The sequence below is a fragment of the Daktulosphaira vitifoliae genome, unplaced genomic scaffold, assembly GCF_025091365.1.
Source record: "Daktulosphaira vitifoliae isolate Bord-2020 unplaced genomic scaffold, ASM2509136v1 Scaffold_1, whole genome shotgun sequence".
In the NCBI taxonomy this organism is placed as follows: domain Eukaryota; kingdom Metazoa; phylum Arthropoda; class Insecta; order Hemiptera; family Phylloxeridae; genus Daktulosphaira; species Daktulosphaira vitifoliae.
The window spans coordinates 84,428,510-84,452,718 of record NW_026099572.1 but is presented as its reverse complement, the minus strand read 5'-3'; the positions used below and the strand labels follow the sequence as shown (position 1 = coordinate 84,452,718).

Genomic DNA, 24,209 nt, shown 5'->3' with positions numbered 1-24,209 from the left:
CAGGAAACGAGGGAAATGCTTTCAACTTGTTAGGGTATTATCTTCGCTTAGATACGATTTTTGATCTTATGACGTATCGTTGAAAGAAATCGGTTCGGTAAGAGCTGAGAAAAAGTGGTAATTGACACAAAAAAACACACCAAAGTAAAATTAATAACACCTCAGCTTCAAATCGCAGCTAAAAAATATTTTATGAAATGTTGTAGGGTAACATTACTACTGGACAAATACTACTAAATTTTTGACGAAAATTTTTTCTAATCTGATTGTACAAGTTGTGATAAGCTTAAGTTGTGATAAGTTCTTACATCAAACAATATATTTAAATTAAAACTTAATGTATTATGAGAATTTTGATACAATATATGTATTATTAACTGTTCATTCACTTAAAAATTAATTTTTTGATATAAAACAATTAGTTAAAATGTTTATGTTAGTTGATTATAAATATTTTTACATTATAATTATAAAAAATTTTCCAAAAAACAAATATTTATTAATTTTATGAGTAGAGCTCGGAATTATATGCACTTATAAATTTTGTTAGAGCCACTTTGAAGAGTCCCAGATTGTGCTACTTTGCCGATGGATTATGAAGGCGTGTAAAAAAATGTTCATTTGTAGTATTATGTTATTACTTACAATATTAACACATATTATGATATTATAATTTGTAAATGTATGCCTCGTATTACAAATTTAAAAAATCGCCAAACAGGGTTCCCCTATTTAAAACACAAATAACCAGTTAACTTTGAGATAAAATCTGATTATCATATATATTTAAAGTAACGCATATATGCAGATCCTCATATAAGTCTAGCCAATAACATTTAAAAATTCATTACCAACACAACCTGCTTCCAAGATTACGCTAGAAATCGCTACACTACCCTACTCTGACTATAAAAATCTATTTTTACCTATTTAAACCAGTTATTTCGATAATTTTAAAATCTGTAACACTCTAATAAAGATTCTCATTCTCTGGGACATAGTCTTTTTTTTTTAATTTCTTGGACTTCAAAAATTTTTTTCAAATTAAACGAAACTTAGAATAAATTTAAAATTAATTTTGTTTTGATGAAACATTTATTTAATGTTTATTTGTTCATTAAATAATAATGTTTTTATTTTTCCCCTATCATGGAAATAAATGTCAATTGATACCTTAAAACTCAAACATTTTTAAATTATTTTATTTTCATAATAAACATAAACCAACTTTAAATATTTATTGTGAGCTTTTATAACTGGGTTTTGTTCTAACAAACATCGTGCCTGCAGATTGAATAAAGTTTGCAACCAGATATTATTCTAGGACTAGGTATATTAGATTACAATATATTTGTAAGCCTATGCATACTGAGTTACTAGTCACGTTGCTTATGTCTTTGTTCTAATGAACATCCCACCGGCAGACAACGCAAAGAAACTTACGGAGATATTTTAGTGTTTAATTTTTGTTTTGGTGATTATTGTACTTCATCCTTTCAAGACGTCAGAGCAGTAACACATGGAGCCACCACAATACCATCTTAATAACATTTATACATAGATATAAATATTTTTGAATCTAGTTTTGGACAGAATAGAGGAAGTTTTAAAAAATATTAGTGTCATCTCTCAATAAAATATACTCTCTAAAAAAAACTTACTCAACAAAGATGAGATAAGGGTACATTTTTAAAATTAGAATTATGATAAAAATATAGTGTTTAGAATTCTCTTTTTACATGTAACAATCAGTCATATATTTTGTATAATGACATCATATTATTCAAAATTAAATAGTTTCCCTAAATAGTTACATTGACTACACAACGAGTAATATGAAATACAGAATCAAATTTGGATTGTTTAAAATTTCGTTACGTGATATAGGATATAAGGTAAATACAAGTTTTATTTATGTTTTCAAACCACAAATCAAGTCTATTGCCTAATGAACAATTAAGATAAATTATAAAATTTAGTAGGAGTAGTAACATCATTTCATTCGATATTGTTCAACGCCCGAGATCAATATACTATTTTGTCATAAACAATTATGTTTATTTATTTATTTAACCATTATCGTTATATATTCAGCCACCGTTTACTCACCTTTCTAAAGCCACTTTTTATTTATATAATTTTATTATGTTCCGCCGTTTACACCATTTTCCGTTCATTTTTTTTTCATATGTTTTTTTCTTTTTATTAGACGTTTTAGAGGGATTAAACTCCAGTCCTTCCCAACACTATAACTCCAGTAACAATACTTACTACAATTACTAGGTTTTTAAGTCAACTAATAAAAATATGTACTGACTGATGGTATGTTCTATATAACTTAATAAATTTTTTTAATTCATACTTTATTTATGAGTGTGAGATATAAAAAAGTTTAGAAATTTAAAAACTCTTAACTGTTTATTCACGGATAAATCATCCCAGACAATTTTTTGATCGAATGTTCTCACGATTTATATGCTATTAGAGAAAAATTACTTCATTTATCCAAATACAAAATGATACATCGCAGTATAATTGCTATAATAAAAACGCAAGCTATTCGTAGACACAGCATTAATTTTTTTATGATCGTTTGCATATGTAATACTTCAATTCGTCCCATAAAACAAAGGAATTTTTATACAATTTTTTATGTAGGTCATAAATCGATTGTGTTACAACTAGTTATACATATATGTAGAGAAACATTTCTCTACGTATTCTTATGTATTAAACAGACGTTTAAGGGTTCAATAAAGAATAAAGAGAAAGACCCCTCGTGTATATTTAGCAAAAATACTTGTATTATCATTGCAACTACCATAATGTTATTATTATTAATACACAAACTATGTTCAATAAAAAATTAGTCCTCTATATTTTTTTTTTTTTTATAAGCACCACCATCAATTATTTTAAATTTATTTATATGTGTTTATTACTCAATAACTGTTCATAGCCCATTTTAGGTTCATTTGTCCGCTTTACGTCAAGTGTTTGTGATTTAGGCTACGGAAACTTATGGAATTGAACGATTTTAACACATTTTGATCACCAATCGGAAATGTCAAAATCCCCATGTGTCTGTCGACTGCAATTTATGTCCAGTGGCCTAGTGCCAAAACCCACTTATTCGTTTGGCTGGATACTATATCGAAGGAATCAATGTCAGTGTAAGTTTCAGTATATCTCTAGGGTATAGTGTCCGATCATTTAAAATGAAGATAACATTATCAACATATTTATGATTCCAATCTTTGACTATAACTGCTGACATATCGAAAATGCATATTAAAATGCCCACGAAAATACTGCCACTCGCAGTATTTTAAATGTATTCAAGATTTTAAGATAACTGTTCTATATAATAAAATGTATGTGTTCAGCGCTGATGAAAAAATTATTTCCGAAATACATGTATGCAATTTTTGGTAATGTTTATAGATATTTGAGTTAAATATATTTTTTTTTTAATTGGTTTTTTAAACATGTTTTTGTTTTTTAACTGTTCTGTAAGTTGTATTTAAAAAAAAAATGTTAAAACCAAAAACTCTTAATTTATTCAAACATAACATATCGTTACAGCTTTTTGATATTATAATTTAAATTTTTTTGTAATTATTATATCAAATAAAATGTATTCGCAATATAAAAAATGGATAGGAGAAACTGAATTTTTATACAACCTACTATTATTGAAATTAGTATGACATAATACAAAATGATAGACATTTTTTTATAATGTTAGCGTTTTAAATATATATGATTCACTGAATTAATATTGATATCATTTATTTTGTCTCTTCGTAGTTATCATATGTTTAAGGTCATGGTCGCATTTAGGAATTTTCTGCAAAGAGTTCTCAATTCTGCCACCCCAATGACCTCTTTATTTTGCACATCAAAAACATTTTTCTCTACACTGCTATTATTTTAAATTTAAATGAGCAAAAGAAAAAAGATCTTGAACTCTACAATTCATATTACTAGATAGCTGGATACATGAAAACAAATATGAAATAAACTTATTCATTATAAATAGAAATATTTTTAATTTAAGTCATTTGACTCTTTGTAATAAAATATATAAAGCGATAAAAATGTTTAATATATTCACTAAAAAAAGTTTACATTTTAAAAATAACAATTTACACAAATAGTCTTAATTGAGTATTAAAAATTATTATCAGTAATTATTATAGAAATATTTATGAGCATTATAAAAAAAAAGTTTCAAAAAATAAAACATGTAACTTATTTCTGCCGTGGACTAGATAAAAGCAATATAAATTTTATTTTAACTGTCTTTTTATCAAAATAAAAATTCTTGTATACTAATTTTAAAGACAATTACTAAAATCTTAACAGCTTTATATTTTTTAATAATATTCTATGCAACGTTAACTTTTATAAAATAATTTACTGATTTTATTTTGACTATTTCAATTTTATTTTATACTTAACCCAACGAAACACATTAAAAACCATCCTAATGCCGAATTTTGAGAAAGGATATGCCATATATGTGTATATTTAAACTGGAATTTGTGGTAGAAATATTTTTTGTTTTAATTGAAAGTCTTGGTTTTTTAGAATTTTTTTAATTTTAAAAGTATAATAAAATGGCAAAACTAATTATAGCAGGCTTTAATTAGATTTTGTGCTTATTACATTATATTTTGTAATATGATAATAGTATAATTTTATATTCTATTTTATAAAAAGAACAATATTTTTTCAACAGACGTTAATTTTTAGTTTATTTTAATATTTAATTTAATATTAACTGGTGTGTTTAATAAGTATTAACGTGAATTAATTATTATTTACTATGAATACAATATGGTGATGTTTGCTGCAGAATACACATTATGGATAATAACCAATATGTTCCTAAGAAGTACTTCAAAGACTACTCAATATGACTTTAATTTTCCTTTGAATAATGCATAAACGGAACCAATTGTTAGTGATGCTTATAAGATAAAACAATGCATATTACTTTAAACAACTAATAAACGTTTAAGAGCTATCATATAAAACAAGTCTTTTGTTTATGTATTACAATTTCTTAGAGTTCTATTCTAGTATAAAACATCATAATTTTCTATAAAGAAAAATTTTAACTTTTCAGAAAAATAACTATCATTAAGATAAGTTTTCTTTTCCTAGGTAAAAATTACTGTAAAAATCAGACAAAATGATTTAAATTAGTAATATATTTTCTAGTATACTAAAATTTAGAGGATCATCATCTCCTTAGTCTTATCCCAAATATTTGAAATTTTATACTACTAATAATATATCTAAGTTGTATTATAATTTATAAATGTATAAAACTTTAAATAAAAAAAATTTCGCAGGATGTACAAATATTATTGACAGCAATTTAAGCCATTTCCCTACTCCATCGATTATGAAAGCGAGATATCTCCCCAAAAAATTCACGCAACAACTTAATGTTTTAATGAAAATTTGTTAATGTAATATAGATTCCCCGGCAACTGTTAATAACAAATTTCTCAAAACCAGAAGTGTTATTTAGGGAAAACAAAGCAGATCTGCTTTGTACGTTCATGGATAGGGAAAATAAAATGTATTAACTGCTTAATTCTAATAATTATTATTAGCTATTATTATTAGAAATAAGCAGGTAATACATTTTATTTTCCCTATCCATGAACTGTACAAAGCAAACCTGCTTTGTCTTCCCTAAATAACACTTCTGGTTTTGAGAAATTTGTTATTAACAGTTGCCGGGGAATCTATTTTACACGAACAAAAATTCAGATTTAAATTTAAAGATTTGGTAATTAAAACTATATGTTTTACATTAGTTTTTTATTAATAATGCAAAAATTCAATAGGTTTAATGGCACCTCCTCCCTCCTTCCAAGCGTTTTTGAGAAACTTAGTTATGTAATTAAACCATTTTCAAATAGTTAATTTTACTAAATAATTTTGGTTATACTTGTACCTCATTTCACCTCACAAAAATCGTTTATACTTCATGGAAAATTGAAATTTTCGAATTCTGATTATCATTATACTTAATAAATACAATACAAAATGCAAGTCAAACAGTAGGGAAGTCACAAAAGTTTAAACCGTAAAAGGTTAAATACGGTTCGTTACATAATGTCCTATACATGTCTTTATGTGTAAAATACTTATAGTAATAAATTAATCTTTATTATTATTATTATTATTATTATTTTATAATGTGTACATCTCTTAAAATTATATTTTATGTGATACGGTTTGAACCAAATAAAACTTGTTTATACATTATTTTTGTATTGCTTATAGAAAACGTCCAATCTACGAAAACTGTGTACAGTCATAAATTTTACTGCTAACTTTGGACATAAAGAGATAAAGAACCACACACCCTTACAACAGATTAAAAACTCAATTGATATGACGCCATTAATTTTCGTATTATTATTGAAGAGATTGACAAAAATACAAAACAAATAATCAAAGCAGTATAAAAACGAATTTCCTTAATTTCTGAGTTTAACATGATGTTTAAACTTAACAGTTCAAAAAAAAAAAAAGAAATACGTATATTATTGAAAGATACTGATATTAAAATAATGTTTTATATTATTTTTCTTATATAATTTTTATTTCAAGGTTTAAGGTATGGTTTTAGGTATGGAGTATAATAATCATTAGTGTTTTTAATATTATACTTCAAAGATATAATTTATATTATATTCTACTAAATACTTGGTTAAAAAATGATTTTATTAATTCTAAAGTTTTATTGATATTATTTAAACTAACTTTAAACTTCACATTTTTATCTTTGTAAGATCTATAGATGTAACACCCATTAAGAGGAGTTTCAAAAATAAACGAAGAAATATTATTACAAATAAGATGCTAATAGAATATTTTGTTTTTGTTATTAAAATATATCCAAAATATCAACAAATACTTTGATATTTCAAAACATTTTTTTAGTATGTTTTCTGAATAAAAATGTATGTTGTTTTTCTCGATACTTAAATATTGTATTGCAATATTATGCTATAATACTTTATAACATAATATATACTACTAATATTTAATACTTAAAGTATTATACTAAAAATTTTTAATTGAATTAGTTAAAACCTTGATATATTTATTATTTATCACTTTTTTATATTGATGCACATTGTTTTTATAATTAATAATGTATACAAGTTTTCCTTTTTTTTTTTTTGTTAATCTAACAATAAAGAGTGTTCAGTAAGTAGGAAACAGGTAAATTGTTACAAATAATGAGAACAATAAAAACTCATTTACTTACTTACTGAATACCTATTAATAATAATTATATTTGATATATGTGAAATTAAGGATGACTAGTTTGATGACTATTTTTAAAAAAATGCCAGGGCTACATAATCATACTTTGTCATTTATTTATATTTACACCATAACTAAGATGAGTTTTTTGGTAGGGTCTCTTTGTGTATAGTATTACAGATCTAACTTAACACAGATGTATTGCAATTTAATTTAACATTTAAATAAAGACCAAAGTTTATATAAAGATGTATAATACCGAATGATCTCATTAAGTTATCAATGTTAACTCGATAACTATGTCTCATACAATACTTTGAAAAGTATAAAATTAAATATATTTTTCATTTTTAAAGTTTATGAATATCGTACACAATGTTCTAACTAAGAAAATAATGTTTGAAGTTATTAACAATTTTATACCAGGACGAGAGAAATAATGCGGTTTATAAATGCTTAGAGATAAATAGAATAAACAGACACGCGCTTCAGCTCTATTCTTTTTATTAAAGTGTTAATAACTTCCAAAATACTGGTTCGAAAATTTTTATCGATCAGTTATTTTTTTAGTTAGATCATTTTCTTATTTATAACCAGTTAAATATACATGTTTACACTTGAAAACTAAAAATAAATGAAATTTAAATAATGATAGAGGGGATAAACTATTTTTTTTTGTGTTTATTTATGAGTGTAGAATACTTATATACTTCTGAAAAAATTATATTTTATACTTTTTTAGATATTGCGTGGGACATAGCGAATACGCGACATATTTGTACACAATTAAAAACTTACTATCTTTTGCTTTTGGAAATGTACTCAGAAATATTTTGAAATATATCTCAGTTTTACTTTAATTTTACTGTAGAATCATTATTTATTCTGATAATTATGACTAAATGTCACTCAAAATTGATTCGTTTAAACTCAAAAAGTAAACGTTAAAAAAATATAAATTATCAATGTACAATATTCTATTTTATCTAATCATTCATAAATGTTGGTATATATTGTACATCTAGAATTTAGTATTAGAGATCATAACCACCAAATTAGGATTTTCAAATTATTGGAATATAACGTTGAAAATTAAAAGTATTTATGAATGTAAAAATGTATTTGGAATGATAAAAATAGTTTTAAAATTATCACAACAGTTTTCAACTGACTTAAATAATTAATTAGGATTTTTGTTGATTGATTTCTTATATCGTCGATATTTTTCGGGTAATAATGAATATGTAAGAGATGTAGCGACAATCAATAATGATATGAGAAAAATTAGGCTTAGGTTTGGTCAATTATGAGGAGAAAAAAAATCGTAAGCTTTAAGAATGGTTATGAAAATGAAAGTTGAAGCAAGAAGAGGAAAACCAAAAAAAAAGTTGGTGGGAAGGATGTAGGGTGATATGTTTTTTGCTGGAGTGTGTATTGATGATGTGGGAGATCATGTTAATTGGAGGTTTAGGATACAGGTGGCCGACCCAAGTATTTGGGATAAAGACAAGGAAAAAGAATATCCGTATTTAAAAAAATAGCAAATTCTATGAGTTACAAAACAAAATTAAATTGTATCGATTTTTAATGAGAAAATCATACAAAAAAATTATTATATCATGTATTCATAGTTAATTAAACAAATTTTAATGATTAAGTTATTGATAATAATAATATATATATATATATATATATATATATATATATATATATATTAACGACCATGTTATATAGTCTGGAATCGTTTTATTTTAGATTTATTGCATAAACATTCGTTAAATTGTTTTATAACTTTTTATTTTATTTCCTTATACTACAAAAAAAATGTATAAATATATATTTTTTGAATGGGTGACTTTACATAAACTATTGTAGCTTTGTTGTAAATTATTACTTACTTGTTATCAGACAAATATTTTCATCATATTCCCTAACATAAGAATTGAAGCTATGTTTACAAACCATTAACTTACAAGATTTAAATTATACAAAGACACGACAAAAGCTGTATCAATAAAAGATACAATACTTCAATATGACGTTTTATGTCACTCAGTTTCCAAAAAATACATTTTATATTCAGTGATATCGGCCATTTCTACATTCTTAAATAATTATTTTATTTTTTATGCTAATAGTAGGCAAAAATTTATGGAAACTATATTAATCCATTACTTACTATATTTACATTTATTATAATTTATTTTTAATAAAAATAAATGATATTACATTATTGATGTTGTTAAAGTAGTATTTTATTTATCCCTAGCAATGTAAAAAAAAGTATTATTAACTGTAGTATTTACACTAGTTTGAGTTTACATTTAATAGATGAAATGCGGTGCAATTAAGTTATTATCTGTTCTGACTCAATAAACAAAACAAGGTAAATGACAAATAAGTTCATATTTTCAAGTTTTTATAGATGATATCATCTATTTAAATAATCGCATTTAAAAATATTTTAAAATCAGAAAAAATGTATTTATAAATATGTCTCCTATCTAAGTGTTTTTATTTATGTCGTCAATTCAGACTATAAATCAACATTAGTAATTTTTTTTTTTTTTTAATGGCAAGGGGTAAATAAAGCTTTCATATAGTATAATGAATTGTGTTTAAAAAAATCAAATCCTGTAATGGTAATTGTAGAAATATTATCAATATTAAATTACACAATATTATCGAACAAATTGGCCCCATAAGTATCAGTATATTTAATAATTAGATACATTAATGGAGTTCATGAAAACCAAATTCATTCCGATGAAAATCGAAAAAAGCAGTTAGCAATTAATGAAAGCTTACCTGTTTTATTTTTTGTAGAATACTGATGAAGTCTACAACTTATCGGAAACGGCTTTCTCGGCTCGCATGCATCGTCGAGCCTTTAAACGCTAGTTGTTTACGATAGCCATACTATTGTAAGTCCGTGATCGTAATTATTGTCGTTCTCATGTTTGCCAACGCCAACGCGCATCGGCTAACGTTTCTCCACCGACACGCTCTGGAAAACTGCCGGTGCGCTGTCGGCGATCGACGAGTAGGCCTTTTTTTGTGGTGTTCCGAAGTAAAATTAAGAACTTCCGTATCTACTATTGCTTACGGATGTTGGATGATATTTATGTTTACAAAAAAATTGTATTTGTAAACTAATAATGTTCGCGCAAATTATAAAACTGCCCTTATATTTAAATAATACTCAATTTTGGATTAATAAGTGTTACTAGTAACATATATGAAATTGCTTTTATCAACGGACAAATTTTGAAAAACGCATAAATTCTTTATAATTAATTCTTAATAAAAATTATTATTACTTAGAGTCTATTATATCAAATTAAACTATATCTTGTATAATGTATACAGCGTTCAGTAAGTAAGAAAACGGGTTTCTATTGTTCCCATTATTTGTAACAATTGACCCGTTTCCTTACTTACTAAACATTCTTTATACATATACAGAGTAATCATACATAATATATGTATACACAGAGTGTCCCTCCAGGGAAGTTTATAGAACTAATTTTTGAGGGAAACGATTTCATATTTTTTACTTTCTCCAGTAAGCATGCTAGAGATAATTCTTTGCTAAAAAACAGAGTGATGACCGAAAAAATGCAAATCCATATTTTATAAATATAAGCTTTAAAAAATATTGAGAAAACAATTTCATTATGGAGCCGATAAAAAATTTGCCCCAGTATAGTATAATCTAAAATGTCTTTTCTGTGTGTCCCACTAGGCTTAGACATTTTTAATCCAGTGAATATTATGCATTACTCTTCTTTTTTTTTTAATTATTATAGTTTTCGACTATATTAAATTACATTTTTTATTAATTATTTCAAATAGTAAAATAATTCTTTTTTAATTTCAAAATAACCATTTTTTAGCTTTTCTCTTATGGAAAATTTTTAAAAACATTTTAATACATAAAGTAAGTATGTAGCGTAGGTTGGGTACAGTTCGTACAGATGTATACTTATAACGCAATCTCAGATTGTGAAAAATTATATTTATTTTTATTATTAAGAAAAAAAACCAAAATATATTTTAACGTATTCTAAAACTTTAAAAATTAAAAAAAAAATAGTAACACAAAATATCCACTATACCAAATGTTATTAAAGATGTCAAAACCTGGTGGCATACCTAAATAACTAAAATTAAATTTTAAAAATTTGTCTACTTTTATTTAATATATTGTTTGATTAATTAAGAGTAGTACCCCCAATTATTTTGTTAAATAATGATTTTTCTATAAATATTTATTATGTAAAATTTAATATATTTTTGTGAACCATGATAAATATCAAGTTTGTTCTAAAAAAGAAATATTTCTAATGGTAACTTCCACAAGTTAAATATGAACCAATAATTATTTTTACGATCTAATAAACTAAATAAAATGTTTAGATTTAATTAAAATGAGTTAGTAGAACACATATCTGTACTTAAAGATAAAAATAGAGCGTCGCTAACCAACAAAACTGGTTACCGATATCACTCAACATTTTATTTAGTTCATTATTCATCTAATAGTATAAAAACAAGTACTAGTTCCCATTTAACTTTCATAAGATCCCTAAAAAATACCATTAGAAATTTTACAACTTGATATTTAAATGGTTAACAAAAATAAATTAAATCTTAATCACTACTATTTTATTGAAAAATCAACATAAATTGATTTATTTAACAATAAATTAATTTTTTACCCTACAGACAGGGGGTCCGTCCTGTATACCCTCTCAAAACCCGTAGTACTATTTTCATAGACTGCTATTTAAAAATAATAACACAAATTCTATAAATAAAATGCAATTATCGAATTATGATAAAACTATTTATTAAAAGCTATAAAAATTGAAATAAATATTTTAACACTGACGAGTCATGTAATATTAGCGTTATCTATACGAAAACTTATAAAACTTGACATGATTTCTTTCCAAACGTTTCTGTTTGTGGATAATAACTAGCGCCACAAATATTACTAAATATTACACATTTTATGTTAATTTTTTTTTTCGATATAATTTTCTATATATTATATTTGCGTTTTTTAAAAAAATATTCAATTATGATTTTGTTTTAATATTTATATTTTATTTATAAAAAAATTTATTATACTTATGTTTTGATGATAAACTAGAAGAATGATTATAATTTTACTGTTTGTAACATTTCTACTTGACATTTTTCATTTTCTCAGTAATTTTACTGATGAAATTATTAATAATTATAAATATTATACTTTTTCATAGCGAAATATAAAAAATAGCGTCTTTATGATTCAAAATAAAATAAATAAGCATAACACTGTTCGTTATCGAGATTCTAAACTATCAGTTTTGCCACATATCTCTAGTTTTAAATATATAAAGGAAAAGAGAAAATGCTCGTTTAACATACATCTATATAAAAAAAAAAAAGAGAGAAATATATACACATATTCAGTAAGTAAGGAAACAGGTCAATTGTTTGTAACAATTGACCTATTTCCTTAATTTTTGAACCTCTGTATACATTACTTTATATTGAGTGTTCAGTAAGTAAGGAATTGGGTTTCTATTGTTCTTATTGTTTATAACAATTGACCTGTTTCTTTATTAATGAACACCTTGTATACATACATACAGAATAAAAAAGATCTAATTGATATCTCCTATAACTTTTGATGCAATCAACATTTCGTTGTAATTGTTTTTTTAATAATTTATACAATAATAGACTACGTTAATATAATATTTTTTATTATTTGTTTTTAATGAAAAATAAATAAATATTTTTCAAAATAGCCAAATTTTAAGCACATCTCTTTCAAATTATTGATGCATCGATAACTGTATTAGGACTAGTAAATATTGAGTTGTAAACATTTTAATATATAAAGTGGGTATGTAGCGCTGATGGGTACAGTTCGTACTGATGTATAATTATAATGTATACTACACCCTGACTCGTGTCATACGGTTGGATAATACATACTCAAACAATTTATTAAAATGTTTGTAACTCAATAATAACTTATGCTTAAGTTGTGTGAGGAGCAATTAAATTTTTTCTACAATAGACCACATAAGTATTATTATTTTAATAACATTAATAATTGCATATTGTTAGTTTTTGTTTATATTGGGAGAACGAACCGATCGGATATCCACTTAAATTATAAATTACTTAAATAATGTTACTATAAGAAATTTTTATGATCTAATATAAGCTGCATAAGTTGTTCAGTGAAATTCTTATTTATAAGAATTTTTCATTTTTTTTATAGATTTTTCAAATAATTAGAATAAAATAAAATTTACACGTGTAAAATAAAAAATATAATTATTTGTAATGGTTTTTTTTAGCTATTAAATTATAAAAAATAATATCCTTAACCGCATACAAATCAAATAACATGTTTACGTAAATGCATTTCAAAAATAAGTATTATGTCAGTCATAAATGTGTTTTCCATTGTATTATTTACACTAAATTTAACATTTTGTGATCAACGTGTTTTTAATTTTTTTCATAAAAAGTACGAATGCGTCTCACTTGTCAATCATGCCTATAACCGACATTGATTAAGGTGCATTATAAATTTAAAATATTCTAAATATGGAATACCACATTCCAAAGGTAATATTATGAAGAGTACCTCAAAAATGTTTTATTGGAGACTTTGTGTAAAATTTCATAAGGTCCAAAATTATTGTCTCCCTAGTAAAAATTATCTGGCTACGCGATTGTTTATTGATAATAGCTAATTATAATAAAATAGTTGGTTGGTACCAATTGACCTTGGAAGTCGCTCGCTTTAGTTTTTATCGAAAACTATCATATCTCAATTACCCAGAAAACAATTTTTTGAATACAGTAAAATCAATACGCTAATTTATCATTGTTTTAATGACGTTTTAATTAGAGTAGAGCTGAAAATACTATTACTGAATTTAAAGAGTTGGGTTGGGTTTGGTTGGCATAGCTGATATCGGTATTGGCTATTAATACGCTAATTTTACCCTATTATAAAAATAAAACACAGAAAATATCTGATTTATAAAATAGCATAAATAGTTTATTTTAACCATGAAAATGTGTAATAAATTATTGTGTATTTTTATAACTCTTTTTATAGACTTTTATCAAAATATAATTGAATTGTTGTTTTATTTTTAAAATTGCATGTAGTATTTATGCAATTTGATGAATTACAATATTCCTTTAGTATGTTTAATATTTGTGATTAAATAATCAAGTAATTAAACGAGACCATGATTATTTTGAAAATCGTTATAATTTTATACTTGATGCATTTATTAGCCACGTCGGAACATAAGGTACATCTATTTAATATGATTTTTCTTCTCATTTTGTTTCTTTTGCAAGTTAAGATTTTTTTAATTTAACCATGATACATAATACTTTTTATGAATCTACTACCTTAATTTTCCAATTATTAAAAAAGCTCTTATGAAATAATTATTAACCTAATTCGTCAAAAATATTATGCTATATTTATAATTATAACTACGATCCCATAAATAATTAACTATTGTTATTTTTTAACCTTTCGAGTATTTTATGTTGATACAGAAAAATTATTTTATTTAATTATTATTTTATATGCGTTATATATTTTGCAGGGTTTCATTTATCCTAAATTCATAACATCTGTAAAAGATTTAGGAGCCCATTTCAAAGTAGCTAAAATAACAAATTCACTTTATTTTCAACCCATTGATAATAAATGGAGAAAAAAGAAATGTAAAAGCTTAGGACTTAAATTTAAAGAATCGATATTATACGACACAAATATTGAGCGTCGAAAACTAACATTATCCACGTTTCCATATGATTTATACAAAGTAGAAAAACTTAATTCTCTATACAAATCATTGGCTTATGTAATTTGTGGAAATGAAAAGTTATATGCAAAAATACAAAGAAAAGTATTTGTAGTAAGTTACACTGATTATGCTTGTGAATAACAGAAAATTATAAACATAAAATTATTCAAAATTGAGTTCTGTTTAGAAAATGTGCTAAAATAACATTTTCTAATATCTGAACATAGAATTAACAAATATAGTTATGTCGTTTATGTTAGCAAAAAAAAATTAGGTTTTTTAAAAAAAGACGTATATGTAAAAATAAACTGTTAAACGTTTTTAACAAGTATCTTTTCTTTTACGGCTTAATAATGAGAACTTGTTTATATTTTTTGTTAAAAATTCATCTGTCAAAAACTTTTAGACTATCAAAAATAGTAAGAAGTTCAAAAAGTATATGAATGGGAAACTTGATTTATACTTAAATGGACTTGGTAATGTTTCCAAAAAAGGTTTGTTTACAATTTTAGGATAAATACTTATAGAGTTACAAGCATTTTAATACATAGAGTAGGTATGTAGCTCAGGTGCGTACAGCTCGTACTGGTATAACTCATTCCCAGACTGCAAAAAATTATTTATGCTTTTGTTGTTATTAAAAATAAATCAAAGGCTAGAAGTGTGAAGATCAGCCCTTGAAGAAAAGGGTTTAACAATGAGTAGAAGTAAGACAGAACACGAGGTAGGTGAAATGAGGAGATCAGTGACAATAGGCGAGGACATAATTGGAGAGGTGGAAAGTTTTAAATATTTAGGGTCAGTTGTGCAAAAGAGCGGTGTTATTGACGAGGATGTAAAACACAGAATTAAGTGCGGGTAGTTGAAGTGGAAAGAAGCGTCTGGCGTCTTATGCGATAAAATAATTTCAATGAGGCTTAAGGTAAATTCTACAAGACTGTAGTGAGACCAGCTATGATGTATAGTTCAGAGTGTTGAGTAGTAAAAAATGAGTATAAATTATAAAATGTATAATGCATAATCCACCTAGTCAGAGTGTATATTTAGTATACTAGTAAAAACTGAGCTCCATACAAAATTATACAGGTAGATCGCTTCATCATGAACCACTCGATAACTCACAAAATAAATACAGTATTGAAAAATAATTTTTGATTAATCAGCTAATAATTACTCTTTAGAATTACCCCTTATAACTTAAAGGGGTGTCACTTTATTTTTTTTTGTCGCAACATACATAAATAAATAGATTATTATAAATAAAATATTAAATGATCTAATTCGCACACGAAAAATGTATTATAACTATTTTACTATTTAAAAATTTACATTTTTAATTAAAATGTAGAATTAAGAATTTACAATTAATTTTCTTCTTTTAATTAATTTTTAGGAGGGGTACGATCGTCCCGTTGTCCAAGCCACGAGTCGCCACTGATCTAATGAATGAAATTACTGGTCTATACAACTTTTAGATCAGTACTTCTGAGTTATAAAAAATTAAAAGTAACAACTGACATTGAAGAGTGGATGCTATTTTTATCACTAGCCATTTCCTGGCCCCACTCTTTGTCCCACTTAGGTTTAAGAATGAAAATAACATCCATATTACTAGTCCAAAAGTTGTTGTTGACCAATCATTTTTTTAATTAGATAATTTTCTATTTTATAAGTTAATTAAATATTTATGTTACCATTTAGAAAATTAATGTTGACATTCCTAAACATTTTAGTGGATGATACTAAAAAGTAATTAATAGCTCATAAATCAAGAAATATATGTAACTAAAAAGAAACAATAATTTCTTTTTTATATTGCATTTATTTTGAAAGTAATCTAGTAGTTCATTTTAAAGCAATCACTCTGTATTAATTATTTTATGTATATATATGTTGAATATCACTTCTTATTGTAAGGTTTTTACATGCGATTTGATATACAAGGTATCCGACATATGAACTTAATATAAATATACTTTTAATATAATTGTTTGTATAACTAAAATAATCATTTTAATATAGATTTTATTATTCATATTGAACTTCTTCATTGATAAAATCAACTAACTAAAATAATATATTATCTATGCTCATATAATTATAATTTGAAATAGTTTTAATTTTAACTAATAGTCTAAATAACACTAAATTATAAGAAATATGAAAGATTTATTTAAAAATTACAAAAACAATTTTTACACTCGAACAAAATTTGTATTAATATAACTGAAAATTTTATAAATTTGCAGATTACACAAAATATCCTAATGTATATGTTGAATTACTAGCAGTTGCTTTATATTTGGATGTAAATATTTTTTTATTTTCATACAAAATCAGCAGCTGGATACTGTTTGACAAAAACTGGCCAAATATGAATAAACTAAATGTAAAAAATGAAAAGTCTATTTACTTATATACTGATGAAAAAGTTGGTATTATAAGAAATATTACTCTTCCTAATAAACCAAAATTTGAAAAAGAAAAATCTCAATTATACAAACGAAACAAAACACAGAATATAAACTACTACGTATATTAATTATATTTCACTGATATTTATTAAAAATAAAGGCACTTTTTAATATTTACCTCGCCTATTACTTAATAAATTTATACTGATTATAACAGTACCATTATCTTCATATGTATCTATATCAGTATTTATTTTTTAGCTTTGATGCAAAATTGAGAAGGTATTGGTTTTACCTTGATATGATATTTTTTTATGCTGACAATGAAAATTCTCAACTCTCACTAGACCGATTTTATTGGTTTATGTATCGAAAAACCAAATTAATCTAAATGAACCTATCGTTACCGAAAATAAAAAAAAAAATAATTTTATTTTAATAATTTAAAAAAAATTCTTAAAACTACAATACCATAATAAAATTAAAAAAAAACAAGTTCTGTATTTTAAATATACTATAACATTTTTTTTGAACATTAATTCTAATTTGAGAATATTACAAAAAATCTAAGTACAGGAAGAGTTTAAAAGTAACCACTAAATTGGTAAAAAAAATATTTTCTACAAAATGTTTGAAAATTGTACTTCTATGAGAAATAGAGATATCACAATAAAAAAAAAAAAATTTCAAATGAATAATTATAATGAAATCTTAGATAATACTTTAAAAACCTTTTATACTGTAACAAGTCAACTTTTTTTATTACTGTTTTCATCTAACAACACAAAATCTAACAGCCAAAAATACTCAGGGAACAAAAAAGGTCAAAAATTTGTGTTGAGAAGGTTTTAACGCCATCTCCTTAAAACATCGTTTTTATCTAATTTTACTATTATCAAAAAATAAGTGATTTAATATGTTGTAAAAAAATATTTTTTACAAGACCACTTTTTAATAAAGAAAATGTACTCTAGAGTACTCGCTCAAGAACGTGAAGTCCCTGAACTGGGTCTAGAGGAGGGCTGTCCTTTGGACCGTGTGCGCATATCGCACCCCCTCCGTAGTGGCGGCGGGCGTTCTAACTTCCCTGCCGCCCGCGGACTTGGCCGTCGAGCGCGCTAACGGACATGAGTTTCGAAAAATCACTTGTCAACCGCTGCTCGCGGAGGACCGGCTGCAGCTCCGGAGCGTTATTGTGTCCAACTGGTATCGACGGCAACCGAGGAAGAGACCGCGGGAGCGTGGACGAGGGCCTTCATCGAACCCTGTCGGCTCGACAGGTGGATTGGCTAAACTCACGGAAAATGACTTACTGTCTGACCCAAGTGATGTCCGGCCACGGCTGCTTCAACGAATACCTTCACGGTATTCGTAAAGCAGCCCCGCCGACTTGCGACCACTGTCGGGATCGTCCAGGAGAAACGGATAATGCACTGTATACGCTCTTCCGGTGCGAGGCGTGAATCCGCGAGCGGGGAGATTTAGAGTTCCGCGCGAGGATCACGCTTGGTGTGAGGTCCATAGTAGACCTCATGTTGAGAGGACAAGAGGGCTGGTCTCTCATCCAGGCGTTCGCCGAATCGGTGAGGAGGCAGAGACTGCCCCAAGATCCTAGGCAGGGTGATTTGCAGCGCTGGTTTTGATCGGCGCCATAGGATTTTGTGTTGTGTCTCTTTGTTTAAATGTATTGTGAGTTATTTTCCAACCCTTGCAAAGTCCTGCCCTCACCTCTACGCAGTGCAGCCTGGGCAACGGATCTACAAAGGATTGGTCACAACGTGGTGGTGTGATTTTAGAGACGGCGTGAGGCGCCTTGAAGTAATGCTTAACGGCAGTTTCAGGACGATCTACAATAATGCTGCCGATGAAAAAAAAAGGATTTACTCCCCTCAGACAACGTCTCTTCACTGCCACCCGGTCGAATGGTAGGTGAGCCCAGAATCCCCTTAAAATACCCTACTTTTGATGATTTCGATAAAGTCTTTATAATAATACTGTAACCAACACCTTTACAACGACAATGTTTACAGCGGATGATATCAGATAATGTACTCCAACTTTATTTTTATAAATATTTTTCCAGAGTCAATGATAAATCTAATCCCGCTAGGGCATAATTGTGAATAATCCAGATAAAAATTTACCAGCGAAATTCGTTCAAATAACCATATGAACAATAAAACAAATAGTAAGAGAGACTTGACTGTTTTGAGTTAAAAGCTAAAATCAAATATAATTGCAAATAAACTGAATTGGCTAGAAGCCTCTTACCTTAACTTCTTTGGCTGACCGGTTTAGATTCCTGTTTTGTGGAGCCAGTTATCATATATCTAAATGGTGCGGTATAACACAACACAAGTAATGTGTAATTAAAATAAGAAATTAAATAAATTAAAATAGTCGACATAGATACTTTTTATGTTACATGGGCAGCAATCCGTTTATTAACAATCTCACAACAAAAGTTAAAAAAAGGACAATAAATAAGTATAAATATTTTTCACAATCGCAACTATGGTAAATAACCAGTTAAGGTGAACGTCGGAAACGAAACAGAACACATAATCAGCAAAATACCGTATCCAGATCGGGGAAATTTTTGATGACCACCGACTGTCATATTCATAGGTAGCTGATGTCGAGAGAGACATGAATGAGCGCCAACCTAGAGAAGGGCGTGGTGCTGTGTCAAGAGTGTTACATATTAGACTAAATGTATCTTACTAAAGATCCAAAATACAATTAGCAAAAATTTTCAAAATTGTTTAAAGCTTTGAAAAAACAATGTATTTATGCTAAAAACCCATTCCTCAAGTATCATTGGATCAATGAAAGGCAAAAAAAAACATACCAAAAGTTAATGCTAATTATTGAGTTTGAATAATATACTGTGCTTACTATAAGAATAAATAATATTTTTATCGAACTATGACTTATTTCAATCCAAATACATATAGAAATAAATTAAAAATTTTATTACTAGAAAATTCAGGTTACGTGTCAAATATATACTGCCAAATATATAAAGTTATCGTTAAGTGGTAATTGATTGTAATGTTAATAAGTATAGACTAAAAAATTATAAATATTTTGATTTTTGATGAAATGTTATTTTTAATGAACAACGAATCTTCCAAATATTCCAATATTTCATAAAATATTTTTTAGCTTCGATGCAAAGCTGAGATGTAATTAATTTTACTTTGATGTGTTTTTTTTTTTGCGTCTGTTACTAGTTTTTCTCAGCTCTCACCGAACCGATTTCATTCAATGATACGTCAAAAGATCACAAATCGTATCTAGTCGAAGACATTACCCTCCAAAATTGAAAAAAAATTCCCTTGTTCCCCGTAAATGGGGCAAATCTCCAAAAAAATTACAAATTTAAAAATCGCTAATTTTGGAAATTTTTTCAATTTTTTAAATTAAATTTTTTACTTAAAACTGCGGTCACTTTTTTAATAATGACTGAATCAATATAATTGTCTTCATAGTGAAAACGGATACCGTATGCTATTTTTGTATTCAAATCCTCGATTTTATATTTCACATTTTTAACTTAATATTTCTATAACTTATTGAACAATACAATTTTTTTATGAGAAATACTATTTATATACTTCTTTCATATGACATAATTTTTTTTAAATCGGACTATTTCCCTTTATACAGGGGGTTCAAAACTTAAAAATGAATTAAAAAAGTAGAACTTTTTCAACTTAATTTTCAAAAATCTTCGTTACTAATGTCAGTCAACCTTAATAATTATCCCAAATACTCAAGTCCTATTATAACTTTAACACTTCCCTTGTAAGCGACATATTTTGTTAAAGAAGACAGAAAAATCTAATTATTTTCTAATTTAACTATCCACTTAATTAATTTGAATCAAGTTACTAAAAAAAAAATTTTAAACTTATGTATTTTAAATAAACGAAAAAAAATTATTTGACAAAAGTTAATAGGCGTTCAATTTATCTACGTTACATTTATTTTTAAGTAATACTAAAATACTAACGTAAATAATACTATTTAAATTTATTGGCCTTATACTAAATATAATTTATATTGATGCATTTATTTTAAAATTCATAAACGTTGATAGTTCATACTTTTTAAGTATCCAAAACACATATGTTTTTACATATTTTTTTTTGTATTTTTAGCAAAATACAGAAGGGCCGAGGGGGTTTATTCACAGATACAAAAATAAATAAAGAATTAGAATCTTGTAAGACTAATTACACTTGAAACATTATCTCATTTAAAATAATTTCTACACTTAATATTTGAATATTTTTTATGCGTTTTAATAAAATATATAGAACCTAATAGAAATGAAAATAAATCCCCAGTGACACGTCACAAACTATTACTTTACAAACAGTTTCAACCGCTAGGTATGTTTAGCTTGATTTTCGAAATTAATTTATTAAATAAATACTCAAATTAAAGAATTAAAATATTCTTAATCGGAACAACTCAGAAAAAAAATTAAAGATTCAGCAATGGCTGTAATTAAAGGTTTTCTATTGGTGTCTGTTACCACTTTTTTTCAGGTCTCACCGAAACGATTGTTTTCGACGATACGTCAAAAGATCACAAATCGTATCTAGTCGAAGACATTACCCTCAAAAATTGAAAAAATATCCACTTTATCAATTAAAAAGTTACTTAGCCCGCATTCTCCATATAGACAATTAAAATCATTTATATTTAATGTTTTTAATGTATTTAATGCCGAATTAGGTTTGATATGACAATAGTTTTCAACTACAAAATTAAATAATTATACTCCGTAATATATTAATTTTTTAACTTTATTTTTGTAACTTACTGTAAGAACATTTATTACTATGTTCTTACCACTTATATTACACACGTTTTATTTCTATTCATTTAATTCGTAATACATATTAATTAGCATAGAGGGAGATGCTGATGTGACAATTCTACTCGTCTGTAGCCCGGAGCTACTGACATCTAACTAACAAAGGGCAGTTGTGTTTGAGTGGCCGTTATAGACATAGTTTTCAATATTATTACTTTATTTATATTCTATATTCTATATTATATTCTATATTTACGTCTTATTTATATTATTTATAACTTAACTTGTTTTATTCAACAACCCGTCTATCGCCAATTGTCATCATAGCCAACCAACTCCGTCTCACTTGGATATACCTACTAACCAACTGTACTAGGATTAAGGTCAGACGTATTGTACATTAAATATAACTTATATTTACTAAACATCTAAATATAACTTTACTTTGTCGTTGACATAAAACAATAGTCTAATTTTATTTTATAATCTATCACCTGTAACTATGGTACACGATTGCCTGTGTCTCCTTCAGGCAATTAAAACTCATTTAAGGAGATAGGGACGATATTTGGGCAGACGTCGGGTAGCTTCCGATTCTTGGTTTTGACCAAGATCCTCAACTATTAAACAAGCCCCTAACACTTACTAACAGTCAATAATATTCCAAATTTTTTGATAACATGTTGCTATATAAATCATAAATGCAAAAATAAAAGATTTTTAGTTTCACCTGAATTTAACAAAACAATAATAGTTTTGTTAAATTATAAATTACAATTATAAAATTATTTTATAATTGTAATCATATTTTATAATACACTCAATTGAGTAAATTTTTTTAACAACATTTTGATTGGTTATTTAGTTAAACTAAATCATTAAAATGTATTAAGTTCTGAATATTTCAATTGTAGAATCTTTTTAAACACCAAAGATTGATTGAAAACGATTACCATGATTTCTATTTAAGTGGTCTATTTCAAAAAAAATGCAAAAAAGATATTGAGCTTTTCTGATAAATTTACAGTAAATAGAGTAATTATACAATTTCCTGACTCCATATTAATCTTAAGAATACTTTATTTTTATTCACATAAAATTTCTCATTTAATAATTTAAATTTCAAACTTGAAGTTGAGCTAAAAGTTGTGGTAACAAATTCAACTTTTTTTTATCATTAACTTTCAAAAAATCAACTTTAAAAGACCAAAAAAATAGATTAAAAATGATATTTTGTACTGATTACTTTTAACATATTAAAAATTAAAATCTGTAATAATTTAAAAACAATTTTTTTGTGTTTTTAATTATTTTTTTATCGTAATAAACCATTTCAAAGAAATATTAATAATTTCTTTATAATTTTAATTCTTAATAATTTTATTAAACACCAAGAGTTTCATTAGATGATACAATTGAAATATTTAGAACTATTTTCCTTATAGTTATATCCTATAATTTTTAACTAATTAGTGACAATATTAAAAATTATTAGTGATGGAAAATGTATAATTGCTGATTTGTAAATAGCACGAAAAATTGAATAATAAAAGTATACGTTTGACACAAATGAAAATTTTTTGTAGACCATTTATTCATAGTTAACAACAAATTGAAATTAAAAAAAAAACCCAGCACAGGGGGGTCGCGGCACAGTTGTGACGTGGTATAGTTGGATCAAGTATAATGATATCTGACAGTGATTAAAATCACTATCAAAAATAAACGCTTCGATGCAAATCTTTAGATAGTGTTTAATTTTAAAAAAATTGGTGTTTTATTCCAAAAGCTACTTGATCTGCTGGTTCCTTA

The 24,209-nt window shown here is 26.0% G+C and overlaps 2 protein-coding genes across 3 annotated transcripts in view; one reads left to right on the top strand and one right to left on the bottom strand.

Annotated features, from left to right (window-relative positions):
• Nucleotides 1-10,291, bottom strand: part of LOC126909805 (uncharacterized) — a 68,575-nt gene extending 58,284 nt beyond the window's left edge. Inside the window, exon 1 of the mRNA XM_050692227.1 lies at nucleotides 10,111-10,291. The gene's annotated coding sequence lies outside the window, so the exon portion shown is untranslated. The remainder of the gene's footprint in view (nucleotides 1-10,110) is intronic.
• A 4,154-nt stretch (nucleotides 10,292-14,445) lies between these two features.
• LOC126909833 (uncharacterized) lies at nucleotides 14,446-17,725 on the top strand. Of its 2 annotated transcripts, none has more exons than XM_050692256.1 (4): nucleotides 14,446-14,642; nucleotides 14,949-15,263; nucleotides 15,559-15,646; nucleotides 17,402-17,725. In XM_050692256.1, the coding sequence occupies exons 1-4, from the start codon at nucleotides 14,577-14,579 to the stop codon at nucleotides 17,692-17,694; spliced, it is 762 nt and encodes a 253-aa protein (XP_050548213.1). In that variant the 5' UTR covers nucleotides 14,446-14,576; the 3' UTR covers nucleotides 17,695-17,725. The 2 variants fall into 2 exon arrangements, with proteins under 2 accessions (XP_050548213.1, XP_050548218.1); XM_050692261.1 differs by lacking the exon at nucleotides 17,402-17,725 and adding an exon at nucleotides 16,546-16,888.
• Nucleotides 17,726-24,209: the final 6,484 nt, after the last annotated feature.